This window comes from Mesoplodon densirostris, chromosome 1 (assembly GCF_025265405.1).
Source record: "Mesoplodon densirostris isolate mMesDen1 chromosome 1, mMesDen1 primary haplotype, whole genome shotgun sequence".
In the NCBI taxonomy this organism is placed as follows: domain Eukaryota; kingdom Metazoa; phylum Chordata; class Mammalia; order Artiodactyla; family Ziphiidae; genus Mesoplodon; species Mesoplodon densirostris.
The window spans coordinates 158269731-158282070 of record NC_082661.1 but is presented as its reverse complement, the minus strand read 5'-3'; the positions used below and the strand labels follow the sequence as shown (position 1 = coordinate 158282070).

General features: G+C 37.2%; 1 protein-coding gene across 1 annotated transcript in view; it reads left to right on the top strand.

Annotated features, from left to right (window-relative positions):
- Positions 1 to 10854, top strand: part of DTHD1 (death domain containing 1) — an 84030-nt gene extending 73176 nt beyond the window's left edge. The window contains 2 exon segments of the mRNA XM_060097250.1: positions 5381 to 5438; positions 10493 to 10854. Coding sequence (XP_059953233.1) covers positions 5381 to 5438; positions 10493 to 10854 — 420 coding nt within the window.
- Positions 10855 to 12340: the final 1486 nt, after the last annotated feature.

The window sequence follows — 12340 nt, the reverse complement described above, 5'->3', positions numbered from 1 at the left end:
AACTTTTTGATTACTGCTTCAATCTCCTTGCTAGTAATTTGTCTATTCAGATTTATTTCTTCATAATTCGGCCCTGAGAGATTGTATGTTTCTAGGAATTTATCCATTTCTTCCAGATTGCCCATTTTTGGTCATATATTTGTTTAGAATAGTCTCTTGTGATCTGTTTTATTACTGTGGTATCAGTTGTAACTTATCTTTCATTACTGAATTCACTTATTTGAGTGCTCTCTCTTTTTTTCTTGGTTAGTCTAGTTAAAGATGTGTTGATTTTGTTTATCTTTCAAAAAAACAGCTCTTAGTTTCATTGATTGTTTCTATTTTTTGTCTTTATTTCATTTTTTTCTGCATTGATGTTTATTATTTCCTTCCTTCTACTAATTTCCTTCCTTCTACTTGTTTATTCTTCTTTTACTAGTTCCTTTAGGTGTAAAGTTAAATTGTTTATTTGGGATTTTTCTTGTTCTGGAAGTAGGCCTGCATCTCTAAGAATTTCCCTCTTAGAACCACTTTTGCTGGTGGTTTTCCATAGATTTTAGTATGTCATATTTCTTCTTTGATTTCCTAATAATCCATTGTTTGTTTGGTAGCATGTTGTTTAATCTGTACATTTTTGTGGGTTTTCCAGTTTCTTTCTTGTAGTTGATTTCCAGTTTTATGCCATTGTGGTCAGAGAAGATGCTTTGATAATATTTCAGTCTTCCTGAATTTATCAAGACTTGTTTTGTGGCCTAGCATATGATCTATCCTGGAGATTGTTCCATGTGCACTTGAAAAGAATGTGTATGCCGCTGCTCTTAGATAGAATGTTCTGTGTATCTCTAGTAAGTTCATCTGGTCTAATGTGTCATTCAAGTCCAATATTTCCTTATTGATTTTTTATCTGGATGATTTATTCATTGTTGTAAGTGAGGTGTTAAAATCCCCTAGTATTATTGTATTGCTTAAATTTCTCACTTTAAGTCCATTATTATTTGTTTTATATATTTTGGTACTTCTCTGTAGGGTACATGTATATTTATAAATGTTATATCTTCTCACTGGATTGATCCTGTTATCATTATGTAATGCCCTTCTTTGTCTTTTATTGCAGTCTTTTTTTTTTTTTTCGGTATGCGGGCCTCTCACTGTTGTGGCCTCTCCCGTTGCGGAGCACAGGCTCCGGACGCGCAGGCCCAGCGGCCATGGCTCACGGGCCCAGCCGCTCCGCGGCATATGGGATCCTCCCAGACCGGGGCACGAACCCATATCCCCTGCATCGGCAGGCGGACTCTCAACCACTGCGCCACCAGGGAGGCCCGCAGTCTTTGTTTTAAAGTCTATTTTGTCTGATACGGCTATAGCTACTTCACTTTCTTTTCATTTCAATTTGCATGGAATATCTTTTTCTGCTCCTTCATTTTCCGTCTGTGTGTCCTTTCTTCTGAAATGAGTCTTTCATAGGCAGTGTATAGGTGGGTCTTTTTTTTTTTTTTTTAATCCATTCTGCCACTCTATATCTTTTGATTGGAACATTAGGTCTATTTGTATTTAAAGTAATTATTGATAGGTATGTACTTACTGCCATTTTGTTAATTGTTTTCAGGCTATTTTTATAGGGATTTTTTTTGTTCTTCTTATCTTTCTCTCTTCCCTTGTGTTTTGGTAGTTTTCTTTAGTGTTTTGTTTAGATTTCTTTCTCATTTTCTTTTGTGTATTCACTATTATTATTTTTTCCTGTGGTTATTGTGAGGCTCACATAGAACATTCAATGTAAATGGTACCCAGTTTTAAGTTGGTAGCTACTCAAATCTGAACACATTCCAAATCTTTATCTTTTACATCCCACCCCCATTTTCTATTTTTGATGACACATTTTACATCTTTTTATTTTATGTACTCCTTAACTAATTATTGTAATTTTAATTTTCTACCTTTGTCTTTTACTCTTCATACTTGCTTTACGAGTGATTGATCCACTACCCCTATTATATATTTACCTTTTCCAATGAGATTTTTACTTTTGTATGTTTTCTTACTATTAATTAGTGCCATTTCTTTTCAGCTTAAGGAAGTCCCTTTAATATTTGTTGCAGGGCTGGTTTACTGGTGATGGAATTTAGCTTTTGCTTATCTGGAAACTATTGATGTTTCCTTCAATTTTGAATGATAAGCTTGCTGGATAGAGAATTATTGGTTGGAAAAAAATTTTTTTTCAGCACTTTGAATATGTCATGCCTTTCCCTTCAGGCCTGTAAAATTTCTGCTGAAAAGTCTGCTGATAGACTTATGGGGGGTTATTTTGCATGTAACAAGTTGTTTTTCTCTTGCTACTTTTAGGATTCTCTCTTTATCCTTAACTTTTACCATTTTAATTGTAATGTGTTTTGATGTATGTCTCTTTGGGTTCATCTTATTTGTAAATCTCTGAGCTTCTTGGACCTTGATGTCTCTTTTCTTACTCAGATTAGGGATGTTTTCAGCCACTGTTTCTTTAAAGAATTTTTCTGGCTCTTTCTCTCTTCCTTCTCTTTCTGGGACCCTGATAATGTGAAAGGTATTCCATTTGATGTTTTCCTAAAGGTATATTAAGGTATATTTACTTTTAAAAATTCCTTTTCTTTCTTTCTTTCTTTTTTCTTTTTTTTCATTGTCCTGCTCAGTCTCAGTTTTCTATTGCTTTGTGTTCCAGGTCAGAGATTTGTTCTTCTACCTTATCCAGTCTGCTGTTGAATCCCTTAAGTGTATTTTTAAGTTCAGTTATAACTTACGTTTAGTATTTTATTATATTTTCTGTCTCTGTTGAAGTTCTCACTGTGTTCATCCATTCTTCTCCCAAGTTTGGTGAGCATCTTTATGGCAATTATGCAGAACTCTTTATTAGGTAGATTGCTCATTTCCATTTCATTTAATTCTTTTTCTGATGTTTTGTCTTGTTCTTTTGATTGTAACATATTTCTCTTTCTCCTCATTTTTTCTAATTCTCTGGGTTTGTTTCTATGTATTAGGTAGATTAGCCATCTCTCCCAGTCTTGAAGGATGGTCTTTTTTAGGAAATGTCCTGTGGGACTCAGAAGCATAATCCCATGTGGCGACCAGAGCCAAGTGTCGAGGGATATCCCCTTCCTGTTGTGGCAGGGCCCAGCTGCTGCTGCTGCAGGGCACTGGTTGGTGGAACTGGCCTCCCACCAGCTTCAAGGCCCACCTGCTACTACTGTGCATACTGGTGGGTGGGGCTATTGTTCAGCTGGCTGTGAGGGCTGGCTGAGGTGCAGGAATGGGCAGAGTTCTCAGTGGGGTACCCCCATTAGCAGTAACAGTTTAGAGGGACAATTCCAAAATGGCATCCACCTGTGCCCTCATTCACAAGATAGCATGAGATCACAAAAATGGCTCCTACCAGTGTCTCAGTCCCCAGCGAACATCCCAACTGGTGGCTTCCTCTCTGAAAGAGTGGTAAGTCAGCCCCCTTTACCTATGGTCCATATGTTTTTTAACCTGGTGTTTTAAACTTGATTTTGAGTTGAGGAAGGCTTTGGACAAGCCCTTTAAGAGGTTTTTTTGTTCCATTTAATTCTTTTGTTTTCCTGGACATATTTCCTGTTGGTTTTCAAAACCAGGTGTTTTGGGGGCTCATCTCTCCTGTGCGGGATCTAGGGTTTGGGGTGCTGGATGTAGAGCTCGATTCCCTCACTTCTCAGGGAAAAGATCTGTACTTTATGATCTCTCCTGATTGTGGATCACTGTGGCTGGGTTTTGGATTTTTCCTTGGTGAGACTTTTATCTCTGTCTCTCCTACCTGTCTCAATGTTTTCCTCTTACACTTTGTCGTGGAGGCATTGTTCATCCAGTTTTAGTCCCTTACTGAGGGAATTATTTGATATGTGGTTGTAGATATGTTGTGTCCATGGGGAGAGGTGGGTTCAGGATCTTCTATGCTGCCATCTTGCTCATATAATGGAAGTTGTATATACATGTTTATGTAATGTGTATGACAAGAATACCTACAAAATATTATATTCAGATTTAATAAACCTGTATTGAATGTTTTTTTTATGAACCAGTGTGCTATGCATTAACATAGAACACTTACATCATTCTGGTATCATTGCTATGAGTAAATGTTTTAAAATTTTTGTTTTATTTTGAAATAATTATTGATTTACAGGAAGTTGCCAAATAGTACAGAGAGGCGCTATATATTCTGACCCAGTTTTTCTCAGTGGTTACACCTTACATAATTTTAGCAAAATATCAAAGCCAGGAAGTTAACATTGATACAATGTTTATGTATAGTACTATAACATTTTATCAGATGTGTAGATTTGTGTAACTACTGCATTCAAGATACACAATTATTCTAGCACTACAAAGACCTCCCCTGTGCTACTTTTTTATGGTCTTCTACCACTATCCTAACCCCTGGAAATCACTAATCTGTTCTATAACTTTTTAATTCTGTAATTTCAACAACGACATAAATGGAATCAGAATATGTGAACTTTGGAGACTGCAATTTTTCACTCAGCACAGTACCCTGAGGTCCATGCAAATTGTTGCATTTATCAATGATTTATCCTCTTTATTACTGAAGAGTATCCCATCTTGTGTATGTACCATGGTTTGTTTAGTCATTCACCTATTGCAGAACATTTTAGTTGTTTCCAGTTTTTGGCTATTACAAATAAAGTTGCTCTGACCATTTGTGTACAGGCTTTTGTGATGTGTGTGTGTGCATGATAAGAAATCACATTGCAGAGCTGAGACCAAGGGGGTAAATCAATTGTCCAGAGCACTGAACAGGTTTCCAAACCCAGATGTTTTTACTTTACCTCCTGTGCTGTTTTCATGATCCCATATTAATGAGAACAAACTGCAGACAGTGTAGAAAAGTAATGATTATATATTTGATTTCTCCTTGACAAAGTTTTGGTTTCAGAATAATACCTGCTTAAAGATTTGATTGTTTTTAGCATCATGTCTGCACCCTGATTCACTCATTTATTCACAAAAACTAATGTTTGAGTACCCATTAAATGTACAGGCCTTTACAAATACTGTGTTTGTAGCATAGAGGTAACTTGATCTTTGTTAGCTAGTATTAACAGTTTTAAATTTTAGTTTAGAAAATGTTTATTGAGAGTTAATGTGAATGCTAAAATAATATTTAATTGTGCATTCCTAAATTTAAATTCTCTGAAAGATTTGGGTTAATATATGTTGCCTTATCTTAGGAAAGCAATTGCTGAGCATGCATGCACAAATACACAACCTAATTTTGCAAGGCATGCAGTTCAGGACTTTTTCCAAATAGGGGTGAAGTTCAGATGGGCTTTTATATGTAGCTTGTTCACAAATTAATGATTTCTTCTGCTTATTCTGTGTCCCTTTCACCCTAAAGCATGAAAACTTAATCAACCGTCCACAGAGTACCAAAAGAATTTCTACAGATCCTCTAGGTAAGGAATACTTGCTCTGTCTTCATTATGATGGTGCTATTTTTCTCTTATATTTTATATGTTATGTGAATCTTTTGGTAAGAAAGAATAGAGAACTTTGTAATTAACAATAAGTTAATAAATAATCATTTATTATCAGCCTAATAAATGAGTTTTTGTTTTTAAGTCATGCACATATAAACAAAAACATTCTTGAATGTAGATGTAGTTAAAATTTTATTAAAATCTACAAGAAATATGAATTCTACTAAGTATTATTGAACTAAGATAACTAGTAATTGCTTTGTTTGGTAAATAGACTACTACAGTTTGTCCTGAAATGTTGATTATTAGGGTTCAAATCTTAAAATAGATTTTAAATAGAGGTATATATGGAGGTATGAAACCACATAGGAAACATGTAAAATTTGATTGTGGTTATAAGTAATACAATTACATAACAATGATGCATATTTCAGGGTAGAATTTGACACTTTTATTCTATTTTAGCCTTTGAAACAATTCATTTTGTGATGTTAATTGTTACTACTGTGATAATCTATTAGTCTTCAACAGACATCACTGAATGCATTTGACTACTGTGTCAGTCTCACCACTGATGGCTTAACATTTCATTCAGGGGTTATCTTTATGGACTTGTACAGAAAATATACAAGCTTTGCTGAATTATTAGAAGTGAGTAGGTTAGAAATAAACCTTAGAGTTATACACTCTTTCAGAGGCAATAAAATTATTTTCAAAGAGAGAGCAGGTGACAGAGCAAAAACAAAACATAAAATATCAAAGCCCGAACCCCAGAAACGAAAAGAAAAAAAACCCCAGTAAAACAACAATAGCAGTAGGTGAAAGCCCAGCAAGTTTATAATGTTGTTAACTATTGAAGAACTTGATGTTCAAATAAAAGTACTCCCACTATTATTGTCAACAACCACAAGAGTATAGTGATCTTTCCTAAGTGTACCAGGAAGTCCTAAATTGTTATACAATGTGGTCTTGCATGACCAATGCCATCTGAGCTGTTGCAGGATGATGGTAGATGAGGTTAGAGCAGGACAAAACTATGAAAGTTTTAAATGCAAATTAAGAAGTTCAGACAATGAAGGAGGCTACAAGATATGTATTAACAAGGAATGAATAAGATCAGATTAGACTTTGAACACTTCTCTCTATTAGTTGTGTAGGAAACTAAAGTCAGTCTACACTGATAGCAGGGGTATGAGTTAGAACCCTGATTCTTGGAGTACTCCAGAAAAAAAGAGGTAGGACATGATTAAGATTGAGTCAGTAAGGCTGGAAACTGGAGGAAATATCTAAGATATGTTTAGGGTTAGGACCAGTAAAACTTGAGTACAGGTGATAAGAAATAGGCTTTGAGAAATGGGAATAATCTTTCATGTGTTAGCATACTCAGCTGAGTGGTCACATTCACTAAGAAAGTGAACAGAGTGAAGGATCAGGTGGAGAGAGGGAAAGACAAAAGTTGATTTCAATTTTAGAAGTGTGGGATGGACCAGAGACTGTCAGACAGAGTGAAGTAAGTCAGAGAGAAAAACAAATATCATATATTAATGCATATATGTGGAATCTAGAAAAATGGTGCAGAGGAATGCAAGGCAGAAATAGAGACACAGATGTAAAGAATGAACGTATGGACACCAAGGGGTAAAAGGGTGGGCGGGTGGGATGAATTGGGAGATTGGGATTGATATACATACACTAATATGTATAAAATAGATAACTAATGAGAACCTGCCGTATAGCACAGGGAACTCCACTTTGCTGTACAGTAGAAACTAACACAACATTGTAAAGCAACTATACCCCAATAAAGAAAAATTAGAAATGTGGAATTTGAATTGGCTCTAGTATAAACTGGTAAAGATAATTAGGAGATGAATATTGTAAATGGTATACAGGCATACCTTGAAGATATTGTGGGTTTGGTTCCAAACCACCACAATAAAGTAAATATCATGATAAAATGAGTCACATGAATTTTTGGGTTTCCTAGTGCATATAAAATTATGTTTACATTATACTGTAGTCTGTTAAGTGTGCAGCAGCATTCTGTCTAAAAATCGATGTACATACCTTAATTAAAAAAATACTTTATTGCTAAAAAATGCTGAACATCATCTGAGCCTTCAGTGAGTCATAATCTTTTTGCAATAGTAACATCAATGATCACTGATTACAGATCACCATAACAAATAAAATAATGAAAAAGTTTGAAATACTGTGAGAATTACCAAAATGTGACACAGAGACACAAAGTGAGCAAATGCCATTGGAAAAATGGTGCCCATAGACTTGCTTGATGCAAGGTTGCCACAAATCTTCAATTTGTAAAAAACACAGTATCCATGAAGGGCAATAAAGCAAAATACAAGAAAATAAGGTAGGCCTGTACCAGGATTTAGGGAAACAGAGTCAAAGCTGAAGATATAGTAGATATGGGATATTTCACGTAGAGGAGATAGTTAAGGCAGTTGGTGAATTCACTGAGGGGAGGGGACAGAAATAGAAGGGGCCTGAGATAGGAAGCAGTAATTCAGCACAATCAGGAGGAAGACAGTCAGCAAAGGGAAAAGAGAGGGAAGAGGAAGAGCAGGGCAGGCCATGGAGCCCGAGGGAAGGAGTAAAATGCTCTGTGGAAGTCGGAGAAGATGTAGACTGAGAATCAGTTGCTCTAAGTAGTATTTAGGAGGGCTCTAAAAAGATTGGAAAATAAGGCTTTAATAGAGTTTTAAAAGAGGGTATCAACATCTTGTGATGAACCATAATGGAAAAGAATATGAAAAAGAATATATATATCTTAATCACTTTGCAGTACAGTAGAAATTAACACAACATTGTAAATCAACTATATTTTAATAAAATAATTTTTTTAAAAGAGGCTATATAACCTCTAAAGCAAGGGCTTAAGGAGTGAGTTGATAGTGATGGACTTAAGGCATCAGATTTACAATAGGCATGAAAAGATTCTATGGTAAAAGGACGGGGAGAGATAGCTTGAGAGCTTGAAACAGCAGCAGAAGCAAGGAAAGGGGAGGCCTGAGAGTGCCTGTGGGAAGAATGGAAAGAACCTGATGAGGAGGTTAAGGAAGAGTTGTGAAGGGAAATTATTAGATGAAAAACACTGTGAGGATGGCACCCAGCAAACATGGAGGAGTGAGATTCTGTAAGAAAGTGATTTTGAAATGAAAATGAGGTTATGAGAACTCAGGTCAAATGGCTTTGGGGAAAGTTAGGAGAGACTGACACTGGCCGAGTGAAACAGAATAAGAGTGAGATTGGGGCTTAAGGATGGAAGGAAAGTGTTATGTCATTGCTCTGGAAAAGTTTAAATTGAATTCAAGAAACAGAGTTTTAATGGATTTGTAAGCTGCTAAAGGCTTAAATTGTGTACAAAGCATAGAACTTGTTGATCACATTCAGTATCATTTCATAACCCTGGGCATCCCTGTATTTGACTGCAATGTGAGTAAGACAGAATTGGTGATTGACAAATTGAGAACATTGAAAGCTAAAGAGGACAACAGATTTTAAGGTGGATGCAAGACCATTATTGACCTACACAGCTGATCATTAGGGCAGTACGGAATTAGGCAGAGATGATGGAATGACTGCGTGCGTCAAAGGACTTGCTGTATTAGTGATGGGGCAAGAAACATATTAAGCAGGAACAAAGGAAGAGAAGCTGTGGAAGTTTAGGGCAGTAATATAGAGCAGCTGAAGCCATGGAAGTGGAATAGTTCTGGCTGCTGATGAAACATAAGGATTGGCCATGTAAGTCAGTTTTTAATATGGAGACACCACACAGGTCAGTGATGTTGACAAGATTAAGAAATCATGTGGTCAGAGGTATGACTGACTATCAACAGGGTTGCTGTTGCTGCTGCCTGCCAATGGCAGAAGACAGATGATGTGGATGGGGAGAGGAAAGCCTACCCATGTAGCATGGACATTAAAATGAATATATTGCAAGGGGGAAGCAGACTGTTGGTTTGAAAGTAGCAGTGGAGGGGAAGGATGTGTTGGCTCCATTTCCTGCGTAGCTTTCACAGAAAAGTGGCATGATTTAGAGTGTAAAAGCAGGTGCAAGTTATGTGAGTAGGTAGACGGAAAGAACAGAGTAAAAGGTGGCAGACATAGAATTCTTTTCTGACACCAAACTGGGGAAAATGGAGCAGAGTTTTGCATGAGTGGGAGAAAATGACTGTGATGCAGGTTAGGGCTGATGTGTGCAAGGAGAGAGAAGGGCTTGAGGGGTTTGCTGAGAGTGATGGATTTGAACTACACAATAAAATAAATAACAACCAAACAACAGAAAATTGGAATCTTGAGTTTAGGTGGTAGCCAGGAGTCACAGGGTAAGGGAAGGGAGATGCTGAACTTACAGGATATATTCAGAGATGTGTGTAGCTCTAAATAATCCAGAAGCCAGGGGGAATGTTGGTGAAATGGACCTTCCACAGAATTTCTCTTTGGATATTGAATTTTGGTGAGTTTGTGTGTGTGTGTGTGTGTGTGTGTGTGTGTATGTGTGTGTGGAGTTGGGGGTTGGGGCATGAGGATTGACTAGCTGCTGCTATAATTTATGCATCAGGTTAGTACAAATTAAGGGAAGTAGTTTTTGAATCTAAAAATGTCTTCTAATATAGTGCTACTCGAAGTGTGGTTGGAGACCTCAGCGTCAGCATCATCTGGGAACTTGTTAAAAATGCCAAGATTTGCCCCTATCCTAGTCTTACTTAATTAGACTATCTGGAGTGGGGGCCTAAACACCATTTTAATGAGCCCTACTGGATCTCAGGGAAGTTAAAATTTGAGAAGCATTTCTAACCCTTTGCAATAGGTGGTTCCCTCAGAAGAAGACCCCAGAAAGGGCAGGGGTTCAAAGGCTCTCAACTGTCCATCTGGGTGGTCCCAAATCTTTCCGCTTCTCAGAGGCCAAACCAGAGATTAAGTTTCCTGTGAACAGTTGGAGGGTTAGATGAGCACACCCTCCATGAAAGGGTCCTAACACTGAGTGTCCCACGTGTGCCTGGCAGAAGCCCTGTGGGACAACTTGCTCTACTGGCTGGCAGGCGAGCTCTCAGAAGAAAACGTCCTGTGTCTCTCCTCATCCCTCCCCCTTCGCCGCAGCACCGTTCAGCTCATCAAACTGAAGAACCCTGATGATCTCACAGAACAGACCCACGAACTTCTCTGCTTTTGGAAAAGATCACTCCCAAATTCCACGGACAAACTTCGCCTTCTGGCTCGCCATCTCCGCAAGATCGGCAGGAGTGACCTTTCAGAAGAGCTCAAATTCAAGTGGGAAAATAAAGTGTCCACTGAACCCCAGCAGTGGTCTGATGTGGTGGAGTTCAGCCCCGTTGCTCTTTCTTTTGCCCTAGAAAATGGGTCATAGTTGGTTTGAAGACCGTTTCTGTCAACATTTTACTAGCAGTTTCCAAGTATTGTTTGAAGTGAATCTTTTTGATAGATGTGTTATTGAGACAAATGAAGAAGCACTAATCAGACAATAAAAAGCATCTGTGGGTTTGAGTCCTCACTCATGGTTCAGTGATACATGTTCTGCAGCCAAACTTAATAGCATTTGTAATAGAGTTTGCCCTGTATGTATTTTAATAGCTGGGGTTGCTTTTTAAGTGTAAAGGAAAGGTATGGTATACAGAATCCCTTTTTTTTTTTATTGTTTTCTACATAAAAGTAAACTAGTTACCCAGGACTCCAAGCAACTGATTCACATTATGTGCATACCATGGAGCCCACAGATAACAATACAAAATAAATTGGGCTGCAGACGCCTGATGCTGATGATAGCAAATCACTTTAAGAAAACATCTAAGGTTGAAATAAATTAAAAATAGAAGAACACTTCAGCCATTTACTCCCACAAACTATTAATAAGATTTAGCCTAGAATCGGGAAAACCTCGTATGTTATTATTAGTAAAATGGGGCAGCGCAGAGACCATGGAGCGTAAGTGAAAGAACTCAGGACCTTTTGCACCGACTTAGGAAAACAACCTGCTACTAAATCAGTTTGACAGAAACCTTATTACATAAGCCCTACAGGAGCATTATTTTTTTAAAAAACCACCTGTCAAAAACCAAAAACTAAAAGAAAAAGATAATAATTACCTAAGCCCTTCCATCATTGATAATTCCTGTTAATGTTTATGTTTTGAGGCTTTGGAAACCCTAAAGCACTTTAGCTTCCTGTAACAGCATGACATGAATGGGCCTTACATTAGTTACATGAAAAATTAAACATGTATATGGTTCTCAGATTTAAAGGCAGGATTTCCTTCTATTAAATTAACCAGAGACTTCGAGATCTATTTGGTTATATGTTAAAAAAGAAAATTCCAATTTTCAAACACGTTCCTATTAAGAAACCTTTTAGCAGTCAAGATTTTTATCATTTTTACATGTTTCCAGAAAGGTACAATATTTGTCACATAACCTTGGAATGAAGAAAACAGACTAAAATATTCATTGTTTTTCTGACTACGAAGTAAAAAAGAAGTCACGAAAATAAAATTTGCCTCTTATTCCTCCACTAGAGATTACTATTATGAAAATATTTTCCTCCAGTTTTTCTTTTTTCCTGGAAGGAAAGGTTTCTACTTCTGTGTATGCAGATGTATATAAACACAACTATGTGCACACACACTTACGCACAAATACATGCAAATCTCTTCAGATGTATCACATCACTCACTCACACATTTCCTCACACCCCCTCTCTGTGTCCTCATACCCCCCAAGCACGCTCACTCATATAGACACACGCATAGCCTCCCACAGACCTGTTACAGACACTCCTGCCCCTTATAGGGACAGACTCTCATCCACCTGTACCCTCTCACCTGCATTCATACACTCTCA